This window comes from Sesamum indicum, linkage group LG10 (assembly GCF_026168435.1).
Source record: "Sesamum indicum cultivar Baizhima isolate 11 linkage group LG10, ASM2616843v1, whole genome shotgun sequence".
NCBI lineage: Eukaryota > Viridiplantae > Streptophyta > Magnoliopsida > Lamiales > Pedaliaceae > Sesamum > Sesamum indicum.
In genome coordinates, this window is record NC_142666.1 from 1858703 (window position 1) to 1881315 (window position 22613).

The 22613-nt window shown below is 37.5% G+C and overlaps 2 protein-coding genes across 2 annotated transcripts; one reads left to right on the forward strand and one right to left on the reverse strand.

The window, feature by feature from the left end:
• Nucleotides 1-533: 533 nt before the first annotated feature.
• On the reverse strand, nt 534-3218 carry LOC105172638 (uncharacterized). The gene is made up of 5 exons (XM_011094159.3): nt 2993-3218; nt 2066-2110; nt 1775-1858; nt 1506-1675; nt 534-1025 (listed from the first exon to the last, which is right to left on the reverse strand). Exons 1-5 carry the CDS (start codon nt 3012-3014, stop codon nt 927-929), a joined length of 420 nt encoding a protein of 139 aa, XP_011092461.1. The 5' UTR covers nt 3015-3218; the 3' UTR covers nt 534-926.
• A 7159-nt stretch (nt 3219-10377) lies between these two features.
• Nucleotides 10378-22272, forward strand: LOC105172635 (dynamin-related protein 3A). Its single transcript, XM_011094155.3, has 20 exons — nt 10378-11010; nt 11844-12126; nt 12252-12280; nt 12376-12477; nt 13600-13668; nt 13754-13813; nt 14396-14509; nt 14796-14844; nt 15244-15353; nt 16438-16530; nt 16646-16738; nt 16820-16957; nt 18233-18346; nt 18437-18532; nt 18636-18678; nt 19287-19435; nt 19531-19677; nt 20139-20191; nt 20734-20833; nt 21559-22272. The coding sequence occupies exons 1-20, from the start codon at nt 10636-10638 to the stop codon at nt 21826-21828; spliced, it is 2487 nt and encodes an 828-aa protein (XP_011092457.1). The 5' UTR covers nt 10378-10635; the 3' UTR covers nt 21829-22272.
• The last annotated feature ends 341 nt before the right edge of the window (nt 22273-22613 follow it).

Here is a 22613-nt window from a genome sequence, read left to right on the forward strand (position 1 = left end):
TTAGTTTTATGTGAAGGCTATTCTACTTCCATTGTTACTAATGGTTGTTGACCAGATGTTCAAGTCACAGAAAATAGGGAAATCACTGATGACTGCAAATGCCTTAATTTGTTTGAAGTACTTCTATCTGATCACCATCCCCAATAATCCTGGAACTGGAGGCACTAATAATGATCACTGACCACTAAATTTTTCACTTTAACATAGAAATCCCAATTGGTGGAAACAAACAGATATAAAGTTTACGATGCTAAAAATACTCATTAAGCAAGCAACATGAGCAGTACTAACCCAATCTTGCCACCAACAAAATTCAGATTAACATCCTGAGCATTTGTGAAAATGAGCAATTAAAGAATTGATAACTACATTGATTTTCGTCCTCCTAATACAAGGGTGTGAGTGTTGAAATGTATCGTTCTAATGACACCATAAAATCCATTCACTTTGTCTATTTCTTAGAAATTGCTTCACCTATGCGTACCTCTCTGCTAATTAGCTTACAGCAAGCGAACTTAATGACAGCAGAAGCATACATAAGAAAACTGCAATTCCCAGGAATTCATATAGAAAATGCGCAAAATTTGGCTAGAACTGCATCTACGGGATCTAAAAGTAAAGGAAATAGAACAAACAAATTCAAGCTTACAAAGCTGTTAAATTGTTGCCGAAGCAAGTTAACAATAAAATTCTAAGTCAACTTCAAGGGAAGTCTATGAACTCCAACTGTGCAATGTAAATTGCACATCCATGTTAATGTATGGTAAAAATTTTTGTATCATTCTTTCATATCTTCTAAGATCACCACACCCAATTGCCACAGATAGTATCGTCTGATGGGAAATCCTTAATAGTAGTCACCATAGCAATAAGCAGCAATCCAGACACAACTAATGGACGATAGTTTGTGAGGCTGGAGACCGCACTTAAGAACTCATCATCGAACCTGAGTTTCTCCTGCATTCAGCTAACATATCCATGTAGAACTGACACTTAGTGATGTCAGTGCCATAGCTATTCAGGCACTGCAAAGAAAAATCAGTGTTTAGCATGTCACACAGCCATTAACCAAGGGCATATAGATGCATCAGGATTCAGAAAAAGTTGAAGATATGGGTTTAAGCCCAGCAAGCCTTCCTGTTTTTTAGGTGCACACGACTACAACACAAGGATATGTCTCAACAATCTAGATAATAAAAATAAGCTGCCCTACATCTATCATGAAATATTGAAATATTTCACAGACACTATCTCACTATATGAAATACTAGCCCCTGTCACCGGCAATACAAAATTACCCGTTATAAAGAGCTCAACTCACAAATCTATTCTGTCCCCTTATGCACCACAGTACAAATAAGATTTGCCATTTTGTAGCGGATCTTCATGAACAACACAATTTGACCCACAAATTGATAATGCTTAACAGCTGAACAAGCTGCTTTTTATATCACTGCCATGCTAAACAAAGTTTCAGAAACTGGATCAAGACAAGTTTCACTTACATCCTGGAATGCCTTAGAGTGCACACTGCAAGAATCTCCCATGTTGGTTGCAGCAGGTGCTGGTGCAGCAACAGCTTCAGAGACAACTGTTTCATGTTGGATCGTGCGAGGACCCATAACAGCATCCACAGCTCTATGAGCAACTGCACTTCCAGTACCAAATGCCATTCCTACAGAAATAAAGAAGGAATAAAATGGATAAGATTTGCAACAATTCTTACAACGACGTATCCAGATAATACATAGAAATTTAGCTGGCTTCCACACACCTTCGGCTATGGTTGAACCAATACTTCCAAGCATGGATCCACCGGAGCTACTGTGAACAGGAGCTGGAGGAGGAGCATGGTGCACTGCATATGACACGATGAAATCATGAGCTTGGAAGCAATATTTGTAATCATGAGACTGAAAAACAACAACACACCACAAGCAATGATGATTATGCTAGTAGAAGGACAAACATATAAAAGATACTAAGAGGTTAAATTAAGTATTTTTATGGGAAAGCCTCCAAAATCTCACGCAACTATTGAGTGGCTCATTTAGAAGACAATTACCTGGTTGAGGTGGCGGGCTACGGGCTGCAGGACGAGCAGATCTTCCTGCAAAACCAATTATGCAAGAAATGAGATGCCGAATCTGTTTCCTAGAGACTCCCAATAACATGCAAGACTGTTAAATGTAAGATGGGAAGCTAAAATGAAGTTGTCATAGCATAATTACCAATACAGACTTATAGAACCACTTGAATTACTTCTGGGTTTCCTTTGCACATATAACAAAATATTCATTTTCTTTAGAAACAATCTAAACCATCTTAATCTATGAAATGTGACCAGGCTGTCCCAAGAAACAGGGGATGTTGGTATTTTCTAACTATAGAACGAACCAACAAACTGAATATAATAAAGAATTCGCCCCATTCATTTCACAAGTTGGCACCTACGATGCAAAGCAATTTTGAGTTCTAATTAACTTTTAATAAATTACATATGTGCATAAAAGCATATTAACCATTCCTAGTAGGTTCCAGATCTAAAACACATTGATTACAAAGAGAAAGACAGCATCAATAATAATTTCAGGATGTCTATAACTATAATTCTGGAGATATGGTGTTGAGAGAAATAGTTTCGTAACATTCGGACAGGGGATTCCAAGAAGCAAGACTACTCCAGATGAATGTCAACGGCACAGAAGTAATTTAAAGAGAAACATCTCAGTTTCACATGCTCCGCACCTAGTTTTATCACAATCAACCTATAATCGAATCCAAAATCAGTTCAATAAAACGGTTCAAGCCAACAAATAAATCTCATCGAGCAGCAGATACCGACTTATATCATCTTCAATAACACAAAATCAAATCCTTAATCTGCCTTCATTTGCATAAATTACCAGAAACGACACAAATCAGAATCCCAAGAAGTACCATAAATTGATTATCATGAATATACATACGATCAATAAAAAGATAAACCCACCACCGGAGCTACGGCGAGGCATGATCAATATTTTATCTACGAGAGAGCGCCGACGAAAACCTAGAAGAACGAAACGATGCAAATGCTGTTATTGTAGCTTCAGCAATACCCCCGACCCCTTTATATATACACGCGTAGTCCTAGTCCATGGGATTGAAATGGATGAAGGATCTGGCGTGCACAGCTCTTTCCCAGATAACGACGTGTCAAAATCAGAAGCGTAATTTACGTGGTCAATAGATGTAAATTGTAAACGCAACGCAACGCAACGCAACCTTTTTGTTGGGGCTCTTTTTCTTTCTTTCCAAGTTTGTGCTTTTTTCGAATTTTTCCTTTTTTCTAGTACCACATACATTCGTAAGCAGTAAATATTTCTATTAATAATAAAGTATTAATTGGAAATGAATAATTTATAATGATTTACATACCTCTATAAGGTTGAAGATAAGGCCTAATAGAGCACAATCTAATATTTGCTTGCATATGCTACTGGGCCATGTTTGGCCCAGATTGAAATACAACGGCTTGCTTCACTCCACATTGTAATAAAAAACGTCCAAAAATTGCAATATTTTTCATGTTTGACTCTAAAAATTCAAGAAAAGACACTGCTACGTAATGAATGCTCTAACACATATCAAAGGCTAATATCACCAGTTTTCCTCTACTTTTTCCTCCCTTCATCTGTACGTCCATCCTTTTTTTTTTTCTTTTCAGTATGTTGGGAAGAATAATATAATCTTCTCATCTGGTTGACACAATTGGGAAACCAATACTTTCCATCAAAGTAAAAGCCTATTAAGAACATGCTTAAGACTTAGATAATGACAACAAAGTCGTTAAAGCATCAATCAATTCTTGTAAATGCTGGAAGGACCCTTGTAAACGCTAGAGGGATTGACATATTACACGATTTTATGGATGCTCGAGTAGCTAGCAGTCATGCAGACATCAAGGCGCACAGTGACTTATAAGCCCCAAGAGCAAAATTCCCTCCAACCCCGGCAACCCACTGCTCTCCTCCCATCAAGTGGAGTGGATGATTCTTTTTTGCCCTTGGTCGTCGCCCCTCCACGACAAAGCCCTTTCTCCCCTGTAATTTTAACTGAGGCACTTCCAACGGGCATCAAAATATTAAATCTATCAGAATATGAAGGAACAGGGGATCCATAAAAATACTTGGATAAATTTTATGCTAAAATCAATTGGTACGACTTGAGCAATACCGCCTATTGCAAGGTCTTCCGCACTATGCTCTCCAAATGTGCTTTAGCATGGTTCAACCAACTGCCACTGGAACTATCTCCAGCCTCAAGCATTGACTCAATTTCATGTATCACTTATCCATAAACTAGAAACTCCCAAAAATGATCGCATATTTGTTCACCATTCGCCAGAGAAAAAATGAGCCGTTAAGAAATTACATTTCAAGGTTTGTCGAGGCAGTGCACGAGCTGCTGCATGTCAACCATAAGTTATTGGCCAACATTATTCAACAAAATTTGCTACCATGAAGATTCAAAGAACCTATAGCCGGAAAACCCCCTAGCTCTCTAGAAGACTTGTTCATGCGATCACAGAAATGTATTAGAATCGAGAAGTCCAATGTTTCGGACACTTCCCTTACCGTCAAAAGGAAGGCAGAGAAGAGGAGAAAAGGCGAAAGAAGAAGGAAGTACGCAAACACTTAGCGCCGATAGGGTTCACGCACTACACCCCCCCTGAATGCACACAGGAGCGAAATATTAGTTGTGGCAGAGCAGCAAAGGTTGATTAATAAAGGCTAAGAAAAATGAAAGACAATCCCAAGATGCTAAAGTCCGGCAAATATTGTCACTTCTACGATGACATGGGGCATACAACTGAGGAATGTCATCACCTCCAGAAAGAGATAGAAAAACTGATCCAGCAAGGACATCTGAAAGAATATGTCAACCACTATCCACAAAGACGCCAATTTGACCGTGGGCCAAGTGTGCCACCTCGAGAGCTATCATCAAATCCAACTCCTCAATACAATAATCTTCCCATAGCAGGAATCATCCCATGACCTCAAGAGAACCAGCAGGAAGAGACTCCCTTGCCACGAAGGAGTGACCTTAAGTTCGCATAGCGGAAAAAAAATTAATTTTTGGATTTTCACTTATAATAGGAAAAAACTCGAGTATAAGCTTAACACATCCTTCCCCCCTTTTAATTTCCCCTAAGACGTTCTAACTCGAACTTAAGCAATGAAGTTAACTTTCTTATAGATGCGAAGATCCCCGAAGTTTCGAGAGGCCCCTTGATGCAACAAAGAGTTGCCCCGGGATCCCACGATCAAAACTTCACCGAGATCCTCCCCAACAATGTTGGCCCTGAAAAAATTTTCCCCCCTTCAGAAGTTGGTAAAGGATCAACTCCAGGGCATGAGCAAAAACATCCCTTGAGCAACACCCAACGAAAATAAGTCGTAATGGAATAGAACAACAACTGAATAAGTGCAATAATAATATTTATGAATACTAAAAATTGTTGGTTTAACATAACGAATTTTTGACCGTGTAAGTCGGAAAAAAGTCATCCTAAGTATAAAATACCGTCAAGTTAAATGCTAAAATATCCGACCATGTGAGTCGGAAGAAAGTCACACCAAATACTAAATGTCAAAATCCGATGAAAATAAATCGTAAAAGAGCGAAAGAAAAACTCATTAGGTGTGAGGACACATTCATAGATACAAAATGTTGTGGGGTTACATCCCAAAATGTTCGACCATGTGAGTCGGAAAAATTCATCCCAAGTATTAAATATTGAATTCCATACCAAAATTTTCGACCATATGTATTGGGAAAAAAATCACCCCTTGAGGCAACATCGGTATGATTTAAAAAAAAAAAAAGCAATGCGCATCTCCACCTTCCCTAAGGTCCTGGGGGGCTTTGTCACAGCAAGTAAGAGTTGTCTACTCTTCCTCACTCACCTTGAAGCCGAGAAGAGACAAACCACTCTGGAAAAAAAAATTTACATCCCAAGTAGGGATAGAAATAAGAATACTTTCCATAATTGATTAGAGAAAAATAATTTAATGACCGATAGCACGTTCGACAACACATGAAAATCCATCTAGTATAACAAGAAGCCTCATATCTTGAAAACGACATCAAAATTCCTCAAAATACATGAAAGAATCCGAATAAATAATGACTAAAACAAATGTCATTATTCTGAATAACCTCTACTAATATAGAATGAGAGTTAAATGTGATTATAAAAATATTTGGTGGTGGAGTGGTTGAGGTCTTCATTTTCCAACCTTATAACTTGGGTTTAAAACCCAGCAAACGCAACATTTTGTGTCTGCTCACAAAGAGCAATGCGTAGCGCTTGCACTAGAGCGCAACTGCGAGCCACGAGCACCACCAGTCGAGGGTTTGCGCTGGACTAGAGCTTAAAGGGTTTGTGTTAAGGTCAGTGCCTCGAGCTAACTATAGTTAGCCTTAGGGCCGCACGTGCATTCGCACACCCTAACAGATAGTTGTGGTCCACCACCATCTCCCCCCCACCATCCAACTTAACGACTTGAACCACATTCAACAATAGTATTAGGCTTGGGTTATAAATCTTGGGCCCATTAACTTGTTCAATATTGACATAAATAGTTGATCAAATTAAATCAAGGCCGTAAACACTTCCTTCTTGCTCTCGGACTCGGATGGGGACTATATGATGTGTATATTAGTAGTATCTATTTATTTATAAGGGTAAAAATATAATTTTTTATATGCAAGCCACACAATGAACGCATACACCATACCGCATTTTAAAACTTTAAGACCACTATAAATACTTCATATATTATTTTTTAAATCAAGTTACTGTTAATTGATTTGACAAGACACCATACACGCTCTTTAAAAAAATCTCTATCTAAAATCTAATTTCACCTGGTGAATTATTATGCTGATGGTAAAATTCCCTTTTCATCATTTTCTTAAATTACGACCACATCAACATCTAAAACTTACACTTGGAGGATTTTGCACCAAAGGGGGCTTGCAGAAGGCTTGAAAAAACTGTTGAGCAATGGTAACGAGCGGAAGAATGTAAAAACGTGGTTCCTTATCTTTTTTGTCAATTTGGAGATAAAATTAATATTTCTAAATGTTAAAGGCACCACAAACAAAATACTATTTCATTTGTATACACAATATGCTAGTTGTCACAGATTCACAGTAGCTTGCACAACAAAACATTTTACAATGGCTATATGGTTTGGCTCTGCATGCCTGAGGCACATGTTCTCTCTCTCTCTCTCTCTCTCCCTGTTATAAAATGGGCAAGTAGGAATGGTACCTCACAAACCCATAAAGAAAGATTGTATTTACTTTACACTATATTTGCCAGCTATGGTTTTATAGCTGAACTACTAGTTCCAAGAACCAAGACCTAACTATGTGAAAGTTAAGATGATTGTGCTTATGTCATGTGTGTCAACCAAAAAACCTATATACAGTTGAACTACTGTCAACAAGAACCAAGTCTAACCACATAAAAATCAATCATATGTTATAATGTATGTTTAGCCCCACCAAACACCAATTGTAATGATTTGAACTCATATCGTGAGTGTGGGAATATTCGACATTAACCACTTGATTACAACAGTTGGTGGTCAATGCATATGCATACAAGTGTGTTAATTGAGTATCCACAACTGCACATTGAATGCAATTTAAGTTTTAAGTGTAAGCAAACGTTGTATAAAACATGAATAACAACACAAATTTATCAACAAATATGGCAATATTGCATTTATTTATTTCAATACGATGAAGCCTATCTATACACAATTTACTCTCTAACTTTATAATAAAACATGCAAGTCAAGGCCTTAAAGATAGTACAATAATGGTTGACATGCTCAAAAGAAAAAAACTAAAAGGAAATAAAAAAAAAATGTGCCAAGCTATTTTGCTGTACTATGTAACCCCATGCTGTCACGTGACAAGCAATTATCTTGAGGCGGACACATAGCAACTGTCTGAAAATGATTCCCAAGGTCAACAATGTAAACACACGACGGGCCATCTCGTGTGCACCATCTAATGTCCAACTGAGTCCCTCACATCAGGTGTTGTCTGTACGCATAAAATCGATTCCTCTCGCACGTAGATGCTTGCATTGGCCATGCAAGTGTATCATGTACAAACATATGTCGTTTCTAGTAATACCTCGCATGCTTTGCCTCATGATGTTGATATATCAATCAACTATGTCCACAATAATGTCGAAAAAACGACTGGAGACGTCCCGTCTTACACAAAGGCTAGCATGTCTACCTATTGTGTACCCAAACTATACACTGTCACTTGACATTTTCCAATCAACCCATATTTTTGAATCAATATATCAAGTAGCCCGTGTGACAACACCAACATATTATTCTAGCATTATGCTCCACCATGCTAGTACCTACTGCCAAGTCCAGCGTGCAAATATGTCGTACTAAACAAATCAAAGTCTGAAAGTTTGACATTAGTCCAATAAAAAAGAGTTGTAGAGTATAAAACATTCGAATCATTGCGCACATTAAAAAGGTTTTTTTAGTTGAATTCATTTGAAATACTTTATAAATTCATATATTTTATCAAATATTTTGTCGGTTTATATGACAATTTTCAGATTCTATAGGGATAGTAAATCTAAGTTACTATCGTGAATTTGGAGTCTTAACATATATAACAGTTTCTTTCTCAGATTGAAATGCGGGATCTTAGCCAAACGAAACGGTGTACGACCATTCCCCTAGAGTTCCGAAGTGATCCTCATTCTCACTGCAGCCTTCTTAAGCCGAAAGAAAGCCGGGCAAGAATCTCATTTTTTGGTAGTACGCCCAGATATTCCCCATTCATTTCTAAGCATAGGAGGGAAGAGACTCGACCTAGCTGCAGATGTGTGCTGCAGAAATTCGATAGCTCGATCAGCTCGACAAGCGTTATTACATATGTAATAAGAATATACGGAGAGGAGCTTTCTCGAACCGAATAGGCTAAAGGGGAAAGGGGAATTTCTTTTTATTCCCGGCTGAAAGAGAGACTAGAAAGCAGGATCTTGGCGGATCTATGGTAACATCGGTTGTTGATTCTTGTCCTTCATTCCATCCACCTTCTTCTTATCCGTAACGGCAAAACCATTTCCCTTATTCTTTTATTAGAATACACGCCGCCTACATTACTACCATAAAGGATCTAAAAGGAAGTTCTTATTGGAAAGCAGGTCTTTTAGGCTAGGCCTGATTTTTATGTACCATGAGTTGATGTCGTAAGAACTATTCAACTAGGACCAGACTCGGGAAAAACTATTCCACATCGGGGGAAGGGAAAGACCTAAAGCAAGCAAGCAGGGTATCCTATTCACGTGGGACAAGCCAGGTTCTAGAGTAAGGAAGAGACTAAGGGGCGTAGCGGTAGTTGATGTGGTAAATGCATCCAATTCTGGTCCATCCACTGCTTCTTCTATTGAAGAATGTGCTATATGCGGAAGTCGGACTCTATAAATTACTTTTAACTGGGAACACTCAGATGGATAGACTAGCCGGCCCATACATGCAAACACAACAAAGAAAACCAAACAAAGACAGAGAAAGCCGTGCATTAAAAATACTTTATAAATTCATATATTTTATCAAATATTTTGTCGGTTTATATGACAATGTGAAAATTTATTTTAAATATAAACTCTTGAATTATTTGTTAATTAAGTAAGATAATGGAGTTGACAAGATCTTAACAATACGAGTTTCGTGAGTAATATGATTAAAAAATTAAATAAATTTGTCAATACTTCTAAAATAAATTGATAATTTTTTATTTTATTTAAAAAAAACTTATCAATTCTTAATATTTTATTTTTATCTCATAAGTTTATTTTCTCAATTTTTACCAAATACTCTATAATATCTTATAAACTTTCAAATAACTTACAATATACAAAAGAAAAGCTTAATTTGAAAAGTCATAAAATGGTAATATACATTATATATTTTAAGAGAGAGCGTATTTTTTATATTTTTTTCCCACTTTCCACTATTTTTTATAGTTATTTCTTTTTATTTTTGTTTAAATAATATTATAAAATTTGTACGGCATACCTGAATCAAATTACTAATGAAGGCCAAGGGTCCAACCAATCCACACGGCAATCTTATCAGCTTCGAACCAAAACCCCACATCGGCTACAGAAGTGGTCTGCCAATTGCGCACCCCAGTCCCAGTCTGGGCTCCACCGCCATGTCCGAGTCATTTTACCTTAACCACACACACACGAACGCGATACAACCTTCTTCTATTATCAAACAAAATCAATAATACTTCACAGCTCAACAGTGCTTTTTAGGAAAATAGGAATATTCCAATCTCTCTCTCTCTCGCTTTCTTGGGCGGTACGAGAACGCATTAACACACACTTCTCGCTCTCCCTCTCTCTAAACAAATTCAAACCCCTTTCTCTCTCATCAACCTCCAATCACACACACAAACCCCTATCTAGGGTTTCAACTGTCACTTCTGATCTTCAACGCCAGATCTTACGCCAAAAATATTGATTCATTTGCGGAATCGGAGCACATAGCTTGATACTTCGATCACTAGTCAATCTATTCGATGGCGGAAGAGCAGTCGGCGGCGGCCGCGTCGTCGGACAACGGTACTGCGCCGGCGGCGTTAGGGCACTCGGTGATACCTATAGTCAACAAGCTACAGGACATATTCGCGCAGCTTGGAAGCCAGTCGACGATCGAGTTGCCACAGGTGGCGGTGGTCGGAAGCCAGAGCAGCGGCAAATCCAGTGTGTTGGAGGCGCTCGTTGGGCGCGATTTCTTGCCACGTGGAAATGATATTTGCACGCGTCGCCCGCTCGTGCTTCAGCTCGTGCAGATGAAGAGGAAGGCTGATGGAACAGACGAGGAGTGGGGGGAGTTTTTGCATTTGCCTGGCAAGAGGTTCTTTGATTTCAATGAAATCCGCAAGGAGATTCAGGTTTATTTTCTCGTGCATAGCGTTTTATCAGATTTGAAGTTGTTTTTTGTGAGTGAGAGAAAATTAACTAGATTGTATGTAAGGAACTTTCCGAACTTTTAGGTAATTGTTTGCGGGAGTAGAGATTATCTGTCTAGTGCTTAATTTCAAATTATTGAAAATTGATATAACTTACATGGACACAATTCTGGGCTTGAGACCAAAAGCAGTTGGTTCATGTGCAATTTTTTGGGTAAGAGGGACGCCGGGGGGGCCTAGAAACCTACTATTGCGACATGCATATAACTAGAAACAGGCATGAGATATGGAAATTCTTAAAATATTCTGAAGCAGATGAGCAGCCCTGCAATGGGGAGATATGATATAGTTATACATGCAAACACATGGACACATATGCATAAGAACTTATTGACTGGAAAATAATAAATTAAATTGTGCACACATGCCCATGCATTGGAAATTTAAGCACATTAAGATTTTCATTAGTAATACATTAAGGACAAAAATCATTATCATCAGCAAATCTAATCGAGGTGTCTTCAACTAGTCAATTATTGATCATCTACTAGTTAGCATTCCCAAAACACCTTTTGCGTGTAAACCTAGTGTTTGCTACCAATTGTATAGGAGATGACTCTATGCTATCTAAAATGAGTTCAAATTACTTATTAAACCCAGCCTATTATTTCACAGTCAAGACTACGGGCTATATCTTCTTTATGTTACCTGCACTCCATTGGTTTGCTATAAATGGCTGTGTTTTGCTATCTGTTTCCTGCTACCTTGTTTGAATTGGCTATCTTTTAGCACTTGATATTCTCAATTTTGTTTAGGCTGAAACAGATAGAGAAGCCGGAGGGAACAAAGGTGTTTCAGACAAACAGATTCGTTTGAAGATTTTCTCCCCAAATGTGCTTGATATTACTCTTGTGGATCTGCCTGGTTTGACAAAAGTTCCTGTTGGTGATCAGCCATCTGATATTGAAGCACGGATTAGAACAATGATAATGTCATATATTAAACTTCAAAGTTGCTTGATACTGGCTGTGACACCAGCAAATTCAGATCTGGCAAATTCTGACGCACTTCAAATGGCAGGAATTGCTGACCCTGATGGTAGCTTTCTGCTCTTAATATCCTCATTCATCCATAAGAATTTGTCATATACTTGATAGCTTCAACAGTAGCAATAGCTTTTTGAATCTGGTCTGGAGCTTATGTTATCAAGTTTACACTTGCAGGTTATAGAACTATTGGTGTAATTACTAAGGTAATCTTTCAATGGTTTAGTTAATTTTGGTTTAACTTTGGTTATAATTTGCTATTCTTCTTATATGGAACTCTATATTTACTTTGCTGTTTCAGTTAGATATCATGGACAGGGGTACTGATGCTCGCAACTTTCTGCTTGGAAAAGTTATTCCTCTTCGGCTTGGTTATGTAGGTGTTGTGAATCGCAGTCAAGAGGTAAACATTTCATTTTCAGAGAGATGACTGTTACCTGGTTAATCTTCTATATATTGATATCTACTATTTGGTTTATGGCTTTCTGATCTTGTACTTGAACCATTTTAATCATAAGAGTAATTTATTCCATGTCTTATTTGATACACAAGTAAACAATTGTGTATTGTCCATAGTAGTCGGTGGCGCACGGCACAGAATGGCGCCAAGGGCTCCTGGAGCCATGGTGCACGGTGCACGATGCGGCGCTCGCCTTTTCGAAGGATGGCGCAAATATAAGAAATAATCTATATATTTATATAATTAGTATTATTTTGACTAGATTAATGTATAAGGAGTTAAATAAAGACATATAAAACAATGTATGCTCTTAGCTTTGATAATGTGAATGTGGAAGTCTATCCGTCTACAATAAATACCGACATAAACATACAATAAAATACTGTAATTAATCATCCCAAAAAGAAAACACTAAAAGAACAACTAAAGCACTCAAAGATTAATAAAATCACATCAATTTCAATGATTCAATCGGCATAATTAGAGCTTGTACTGCTGTATACGCAAAAAATTTACACATCATGAATTTAGAAAAAAGTTACACTGTAAATAAACAGTGAACAGCAGCGGCAGCGGCAGACTACGATGGAAGAGAAGAACTGAGAAGAAGATGCGTTGGAAGAGGAAGAAGAGAGAACTGGATAAAGAAGAGTCAAGAATGAAAGTTCCCCATGCATGCAAAGTACTTAATTTGCTGAAATTCCTTTTATATTTAGGGTTTTTTTTTATTCACGGGCCTGGGCAGCCCAGCCAGAACCCAGGCTGCCCAGGCCCTCTTCGTCATGGCGTGCCTGGGCAGTGCCTCTCGCGCCATGGCGCACTTTTTACTACACTGCTATTGTCAGGGATGCTTATGCAATATACGAGCTGTAGTTACTATCGAAAAGAGAAAGTTTATATAGGAGTATGATAACTGATTTCTTGTGTAGAAGTACTGGGTAACTTTTTACTGCTATTATTCCCTTTATGTGTGGACAGCAGTTATTATCGAAGGAAAAATTTATGTTAAAGTATTTAGTGCTACAAATTCTTCCCTTCATGTTGGTTATTCTCATATTTGAGCAGGATATTCTATTGAACCGGAGCATCAAGGATGCCCTTATTGCCGAGGAGAAGTTCTTTCGCAGCCGGCCAGTACGACCTTGGTCTCTGTTTGTTTTAGTTCACTTCTAGCTGCTCATGCTTATTCTCTTAGATGGCTAAAATATCTTCTTTGTAGGTGTATAGCGATCTTGCTGATCGTTGTGGAGTGCCGCAGTTGGCAAAGAAGTTGAACCAGGTACATAGTGTTAGGCTGAAGCATATTGATATTTTCAGGCTCTGCAGTTTCTGGAAGAATGACCTGTTTAATCCATTCTAGTCTCAACCATAGGATATGAGTTGTTGCCCTTTTGTTCAAACCTGGGTGGTCATGTTGCATGTACACCTTGCAAACGCATGCGTGTGCCAATAGGACAACTCAGTTCATGCCTCCAGAGTGACCCGTTTAATCCATTGTACTCCCAACCATAGATATAATTTACCCTTTTGTTCTAATGTGTGTGGTTCATTTTACACATTTGTGTTCACTTGCTTGTGTGCGTCTTGCAAGGAATACTTATGCTAATAGACTCGGTGCACGTCTGTTGTATTTAACTTACAGTAGGACACTTGTTAATGCCCCAACGTTATTTTGATACTTAACTTGGAAAAGTTATGTTTTCCTTTAAAAGTGAAGTTGGAAATTGATGCTTTTTTTAAAAAAGAATCTGCTGGTATATTGTGTTTGTTCTTGCAATTTTTATGGTTAATTTTACGTGAAGGATAATAGGATATTATATAATTATGTTAGTTGTATCATACAAGCTTTCTCCTTGTGCAGATTCTGGTACAACATATTAAGACAGTTCTCCCGGGGTTGAAGACGCGTATTAGTGCTGCACTGGTTTCTGTTGCAAAGGAGCATGCTAGTTATGGAGAGATTACTGAATCAAAGGTTTATTTTCTCCTATTTATTTATTGTTGGTCTTAGTGGATTATATTTATCGAGTTGGGGCTGTACTGTTACTCGGATTCCAATTTTATGATATAGGCTGATGCATTAGTGTCTGTCTCTGCTTTTTCTGTGACTAATCCTTTCTTCTTATAAGATGGTATTAGCAGCAGAATGCAGCTGGTTCATACAGCTATTCAGGAGTCTTTGGTTGCTATATTAATTCTTCTGGCTAGGCTTTGTCCACCAATTATCTTGATTTCTAATCTTTGAACTTGTTCGTGAACAGGCTGGCCAGGGAGCACTACTACTAAACATTCTTTCAAAATACTCGGAAGGTATGTGGCCTCTGTTCATACTACTAATTAGACAATGTCAGAGATTCAGTCATGCAATTTGATAATCTTATGAAGCCTTCCTTATATGCTTTTAGTTGGGGGTGTTGTATTTTCCACTTATGTCATTAGTGAGCTGATCTTGTACATTCTGTGTGTGCATCACATGTTTTTGTACTCAAAATTCAGCAATATGCCAGATATTCAGAAGTTACCCGACTAGTTTTGCATATTGGCAACTTTAAGTTTTATCCTTTCTCGTTCTTGGCGCTTCATAATGTAGTAAAGCATGAACTCCCAGCTTTCCTCAGCACTATTCCTTGCTGTGTTGCTTGGCATCCTGCCCTCCACAATATTATTTCGTGTAAGCTTATTTAGGAGTTTCTCTTTTGTTTGAAACAGCATTCTCCTCAATGATAGACGGAAAGAATGAAGAAATGTCAACATCTGAGCTGTCTGGTGGAGCAAGAATCCATTACATTTTCCAAAATATATTCGTGAAGAGCTTGGAGGTTTGTGCTGTTGATTTGAATGTTATTGGGAGTTTGTATGTAGTAGGCTATTTTTCATGTTGAGAAAGTTGGTAGATTTAAATTCGTTATTTTCCAAGTTGAGAAAGCATGAACGTAATTCGGCTTTCAGTTATTCTTTTTTTTTTTAATTAATATTTGTCTACTACTAAATACTGCATGCTGATGCTTATTATTTTTACCGTAGAAATTAGTGAACACAAAGTATATAGACAAAAAGATAAGTGCTTCATTGTGCGTATGAAATAGAGGGATTAGAGGCAGAGTGGTTAACGTAAAAGAAGAAACAATTTCAAGCATACTAGAGGCTTATATTATTCTTTTAGCCATGTTTACTTCAAGGATCGTCTTAAATGAATGATAGGATTATTTTTTACTAAATGAATAGCAAAAAAGCCTGTATAATTAGTCACGTGTTTACTTATACGTATTATCGGAATAGGATAAATTTTCTCAAGTGTTTACTTTGATGTATCCACATGCTTTTGGTAGAAAATTACCTTTGAGCCCTTGTTTATAAATTTTAATAGATAACATATTATTATTTTTGTTGTTGTTATTATTATAGTATCACTATATCATCATCATCATCATCATCATCATCATCATCATTGTTATGTCTTTTTTTGAGGGTACAATGGTCATTCACATTTGGTGAAACTTTGGGACTAATTTTATACCACCTTCCAAGGTGGTATTAGATATTTAGGTGTAACAGTAATTAATACAGGGCTTTGGTTTTATACCGGGCCCCCATACAATAAAGTAAACATTGTATTAACCTGTACTAATTTCCTTATACAGGCTTATACATCAAAGTAAACAGGGCCTTATGTGCTAACAGATGCAAAGATGCAATGATGAACTGTTAGCTGACTAGGTTAAGCATTTCTGTACTTCTGCTACATATTTGATCTTTACAAAGTGACTTAATCTTCCTGCAAGCATTTACTACACTTCTGACATGTAGTTTTGTTGAGCTTCAGCTTTCTGTATGTTTCTGATGTAACCAATTGCTTTTTCTCAATGTTCATTTGGAGTTTTACACCCCTCTCTCTTTGAGCAGGATGTAGATCCTTGTGAGGATTTAACTGATGATGACATCCGTACTGCAATTCAAAATGCAACTGGTCCCAAGTCTGCCTTATTTGTGCCAGAAGTAGGTCTTATCTTCTTGAGTTTTTTGAATCTATAAGGAAAGCTGCAGTTCTATATGTTTTTAATCTTGGTTTTCAAGTTGATGTGTGACATGCAAAATGATCGCAAACATGTAGGTTCCATTTGAAGTTCTCGTTAGAAGACAAATAGCTCGTTTATTTGATCCAAGTCTTCAATGTGCTAGATTTATATATGATGAGCTAATAAAGGTACAGGTTTACAAATTATCTGATGGCATATTGATGTATTTGTATTTGTACCTGGACATTGATCTGGATGTTGTCTTTTAGATGAGCCATCGCTGTATGGTTAATGAGCTGCAACGGTTTCCAGTCCTAAGAAAACGCATGGATGAGGTCATTGGAAATTTTTTGCGGGAAGGTCTAGATCCTTCAGAGATAATGATTAGGCATATTATTGAAATGGAGGTATTATGCATCATCATGTACACTATTCTGATATCGTTGAGTATATGATTTTGCCATATCAAATGCAGAGTTTGGTTTGAATTTCTTTTGTATCATTCCTGTATTCTGTTGCAGGGTACTAAAACAATAGCTTTCATGAAAAATGATGTCAGCATTGTTCTAGCTTTGTCTGGAATAATTGGGTTGATTCCCCTTTTGTTCTACCTTTTGTGAGAAATGATTTCGTTGTCTATTATGCCCTTCCATTGATTGCTTTTCCTCTCTGAGGCATGAAAACTAATGCAGGCGCGTGAATATGTTTGATCACTCTTGCTTGTTGGACTAATGTAAATATTATGGTGGCAACAGTTGTGTCATAGCAATACTAGTCCCAATTCCAAAATTAGGAGACTCATTCAAAAGATGTTTTTTTTGTCTAAGTGGGAGAAAATTTTCCGTCCTTTTCAGGTCCTCTACCCTATCCCATAGAAGTCAAATACTGCATATGGCCATTCTTAATTTTGGGGGCTTCTTTGTGTCACGCTGAATAGGGCTTCCATGTGGCTTTACCTCCTCCATATGACACTTCTTTTCATGTTAACCTTACAAATTAATCTGATAATTTATGTAAAATAATTTGTGTTGTGATCTTGATATTCTAACTAGAATTTTTTAGGTCAAATTTTCCTTTTGATTATTAATTTTTAAATGCTGTATCGTCTGGATCCCTCTAATGTCTCGTGATTTCTTTTAAAAGTGGATAAAGTTTAGACTGCATGTGCAAAATTTGAAATTTGGTATAGAAAAGGATTCAATTTTGGGCCTTTCCATGTTGCTATATTCTTGTCGAAAAATTTAGCTCAAGGTTGAAATAGTTGTTAGAATCCTATGAATACTTGAAGTTAGGTGGCTGACATGTTTATTATATGGTTGATGTGCTCATTATTTAAGTGAAGTGGATTTTTCCTTTTGGAGCCTACTGCCCACACAAGATGAAACTGGCTGAGCTTATACAATGTGCGGAACTTTGTATGAAATCGTCTGAAAGTTGATGCTTTTCATTTGTCAGTTGATCCAGTTTAGCAATTTGAATCATCTGAAGGGTGATGCATTTATTATCAATTTTCTAAGATAATATAGATCATGTAGGAACCGATTTTTTTTCTTTTTAATTGTTAGGAGGAAAGAGTGAGCTTGGCCTACTTTATAATCATTTTCATGAATTCTTGTGCCTTATTTACTTCTGAATATCTGTTGACTTCATAAATTGCTGGAATCTAATATCCTGTTATTTAGATGGATTACATAAACACTTCTCATCCAAATTTTATTGGCGGGAGTAAAGCTGTAGAGCTTGCATTACAACAGACCAAGTCGGCCCGGATGGCCACACCCATTTCAAGGCAGAAGGTAAATACTTTGCTGTACCGAGTGATTTCTTTCTGCGTTCTTTTCCTAATAAGGATCTGTTAGTTGGGATGATGATTGATTCTCAATTAGGACGGAGGAGACTCAGAGAAAGCACTAAATTCAGAGAGAAGCCTAAAGTCTCGTGCTATTCTTGCCCGCCAAGTGAATGGTATTGTTCCAGATCAGGTATGGCTACTGCTACCCATAGTGCCTGCAGGGTTTCCAAAGATTTTATTTGTTTTAAAAATGACTGGTGCTGTGTTAATGGTGCTCTTCCCTTCACACAAAGGGTGTTCGACCTGTTGCGGAAGCTGAGAAAACTGGAGTTCCAGGTACTATTTTTTTAGTTTTTTTTAAGGAAGAATTCTTCTGTGGATAGAATTAGCAGTACTGTGGATACCCAACTTTTCATAGGAGAAGTTTAGAAGACAGAAAGTTTTGCTGGCATCCTTTGTTACATAACGACTACAAATACAATTTGATATAACTCAACTAATTGCCAAATCCATTTGTCAAAAATGTGTGTTAGGCCCTTTGCAATGCTTTAGTGCCTTTGACCACTTCTTCATTTCTTTTCGTGAACACCCATTGGCGCTCTTGCTGGGGGGTTTGGCAGCTGCCTGCCCTCTCTTATTAATACTGAAATGGAGTAGATAATGGTGTGGCATAGACCTTCCAGATATCAGTCGTGGGAGTTCAGCTGTAAATTGTATACAGAAAGATACACCTATAAGTTTATACAAATGAAAATGAAATTAAAAATAAGATCTAAGCTGAATATCTTGCATTGTATAAGAAGTCCCAAGCTGCTCAACATCGAGGGCCTTTTTTTTTTTTTTATGTGCTTTATAGATGTATAAGTGGTTAATTGTTTTCCATGGAATATTCAGTAGGGTAAGGTTGATGGGTTCTAATATTGCACTTCTGAATTATTTACCAGTTAACAATGCTGGTTCGACTTGGGGAATATCTTCAATTTTTGGCGGCCATGATAATCGTACATCTGTAAAAGAGAATTCGACCAGCAAACCATTTAGTGAACCTGTTCAGAGTATGGAGCAGGGCATCTCAATGATTCATCTGAGAGAGGTATCTGGAGCATTCTCTTCAGCATAATTCAAATCTATTGTTAGAGGTTTAATCAGTCTTGCTTGCCTCTTGTTTTCTTAACTATTTTATCGCAGCCCCCTAGTGTGTTGAGGCCCTCAGAAACCCACTCAGATCAAGAGGCGATTGAGATTACTGTTACAAAGCTGTTATTAAGGTCATATTATGATATTGTTAGGAAGAACATTGAGGACTCTGTGCCAAAAGCAATTATGCATTTTCTGGTAATTTTGCACATCACTTTTCTTGAATTTTCGTTCATTTTCTGTTGCTTTGTTTATTCTCTTTTAAGTTTTGCTGTGACTTTATCAACAGTGGCTTGTAATATTTGGATTTTGGAGATTCTATCTGTGTATCGTTTCTGATACCTCAGTATTTTGAGAAAACATTGTCAACTTACCTGTTTAATTGCGACATCTTCTTGAACCTTTTTTTTTATCATTACTCTGTCAGGTGTCCATTGAATAGTCATGTCTTTACCTGAAAACATGTGGGCACCAAATTTCTACCTCCAAAGATATATTCATGAGTCTTTCTTTCTTATTGCTCGCATTTGTTAACTCTCATTTCCGCGACCCAATCCCTGCATGTATTTAAAATACATTGTAATTATCAGTTTATTCATGAGATCTGATCTTGTTGATCCTTTTTAATCATAAACGACTGTGGGGTTTTTACTGTGCAGGTAAACCATACCAAACGAGAGCTCCATAATGTTTTCATCAAAAAGCTTTACAGGTATGTGCTGGGTTCAACCTCTGTTGGTGCTTTCTGAATAATAGAAGATAAGTAAAGTAGAATGGGGAAAATCAAACTGAGTGTGTGGGCTTTTTGGCCTTAGAGGGGGGGAAATGGATATATTGAATTAGACAATTTAGAGGTGATAGGAATGAAGTTTTGATTACCAGCTTGGAAACTGCGTTCATTTTTGTTTTCCTCCTATTAGAGAACAAGACAGACAGGAAATTTCACTAGTTTCTCCTTTCCTTTTCTCATCCATTACTTCATAGTGTGGGGTGGAGACCACATGTATTGTGGAGTCTCTCTTAATTGTGTTTCTTCCATCCGAGTGAAATATTTTGTCTACTCTGCTGGAGAGGTTTCTATGATGGCTTGGGTTTGGTGGTCATGTTATGTTGTACGACTCTGTTTTACTGTCTGGAAGTGTATGTGGGTCTTGACTAGCAAAATGCATTTGCCGTATTGTACTTTATATGGTTGATTCTTTTGCTCCCACAAAATGCATAGATAGTGATTCTTGTACCTCATGTTGTGAGCAGAGACAACTTGTTTGAAGAAATGCTACAGGAACCAGATGAGGTAGCCATGAAGAGGAAGCGTACGCGCGAGACACTTCGTGTCTTGCAGCAAGCATTCCGAGTAAGTGCTTGATACCTTGGTGTAGGAGAAAAGGCCTTTAATAGATCTTCCATTTCTACACTGATCTTCTTCGGTTGCTATTAATGTTCCTCACACTCTCGACTTCTTTTTAAGTGCATGTGCATATTTCATAAGCATGATCACAGTCTATGTTCTTTTTGTGCCTCTTGTGATGTTGATTTTTGTTTTAATTAATGGTTGATAAAATTCTAACATTCCAGTTGAATTGGGCTTTGAAGATGTAATTGTGTGTGGCAATGATGGCAATGGATATTTTGGTTTAAGTGCCAAAGCATTTTACTTCTATATGGACCAACACAAGGAAAAGCCAATAAGAACTGGGTCTTTTTGTCACTAATGCCAAATAGGATGTGTTTGCAACTCATTTGATTCTGTTTCATGTTTTGGTAAAAAAGTATTTCTATCGCCACATCGCATCGAGGTGTATAAAACAAATCACTTTAATAATCACCGACAAAGCTAGCAATTAGCATGAGTAGATCAACTTTTCCATATAAACCTAGTATTTGCTACTAAGAGCTGCTACATTTGTAGGATGGTGCAAGTTTGTCTTTTGCTTCTTTTCTTGTCTAATGAATTTGTGTGGAACCTGCCTCCCTTAATTCTTTTATATCCCTTAATCCGGAATTCTTGCAATGGCATCACATCTTTGTTGCTGGATAGGTGTTCTATGTACCTAAAATAAGTATCTGTTTTGAATGTAGACTTTGGATGAACTACCACTTGAAGCTGATACAGTTGAGAGGGGCTACGGCTTGGGTACTGATACAACAGGCCTACCAAAGATCCATGGCCTTCCAACCTCATCGTTGTATAACACTAGCAGTGGTTCAGCCGAAGCATATGGTGCTTCGCCCAAAAACTCAAAGTCACGGAAGTCATCGCATTCGGGGGAGCTGCACTCACCATATTATTCAGATTTTAATGGAGGACGTAGTTCTATGCTGGGTATTTATCCAACAATTGATACTTAGGCCTGTGAGGAATGCTGCAGACCAGAATATTCATCGGGATGACTCCATACATGGTATTCCTGATTGATGAAGAATCGTCTTTTGTGGATCAGTGCGGTGAAGGGTCAGCATTCTAATTAAACGGAGAATGGTGAAATTGACTTTATAGGTTTCCCTATTCATACAGCATATTCTTTTTTTTTCTTTTCCCCTAATACGGTTAGTTATAAAATGGCTTGATTAAAATAGCTCCAATAAGAAATAGGAGCCACTGCTTCCTAACTTCAGAGTGTGCTGTGACCCTTTTCCCCATTTTTGTTCGCAGTAGCAGATGTATCAAAGCTATTTGGACAACTCTAGTTCCTTAAACAGTTGTTTTGTCTACCCCAAATGTTGAATTTGACAAGGGTTTAAAACTGCAGTTTTTCTGATAAGCTTCAATGGAAGACATCTGTATAGAAAGCATTTTGCCTTGTTTCTTGGACATTTATAATTTCTTTTAAGCAATAGTAACGTGCACCTTTGATGATTTGTTTGCTGTTACTTCTGCTGGGAATTGGAAGTTCCTGATTGTTTTTGACAAGGGACCATCCCTTGCATCTTTTAGGCACAAGACTTGTTCATGTACTCGATGTTACATGTTTGTTGTTCAGTAGTTTTATTCTAGACAAAACTAGGTCTGATATACTTGAGTGAAAAGTCCTCGTTGCTCTGCTATCCCTTTTTTTAAATAGGGATTCCTCAAGGTGTTTGCAGATGTCTTGCTTGAGAAGCAATTGTTAACATTAAGCAGGTACTGAATCTCG

Bases quoted from the DNA above. Each gene is read 5' to 3' on its own strand.
- LOC105172638 (XM_011094159.3), bottom strand. From the start codon at position 3,014: ATGCCTCGCCGTAGCTCCGGTG. The intron at 1,859-2,065 runs GTAATTGTCTTC...TGTCATATGCAG, and splicing joins TAGCCCGCCACCTCAACCAG to TGCACCATGCTCCTCCTCCA. The intron at 1,676-1,774 runs GTGTGTGGAAGC...TTATTTCTGTAG, and splicing joins TGGTTCAACCATAGCCGAAG to GAATGGCATTTGGTACTGGA.
- LOC105172635 (XM_011094155.3), top strand. From the start codon at position 10,636: ATGGCGGAAGAGCAGTCGGCGGCGGCCGCGTCGTCGGACAACGGTACT. The intron at 13,669-13,753 runs GTACGACCTTGG...TCTTCTTTGTAG, and splicing joins AGTTCTTTCGCAGCCGGCCA to GTGTATAGCGATCTTGCTGA. The intron at 16,531-16,645 runs GTAGGTCTTATC...GCAAACATGTAG, and splicing joins CTGCCTTATTTGTGCCAGAA to GTTCCATTTGAAGTTCTCGT.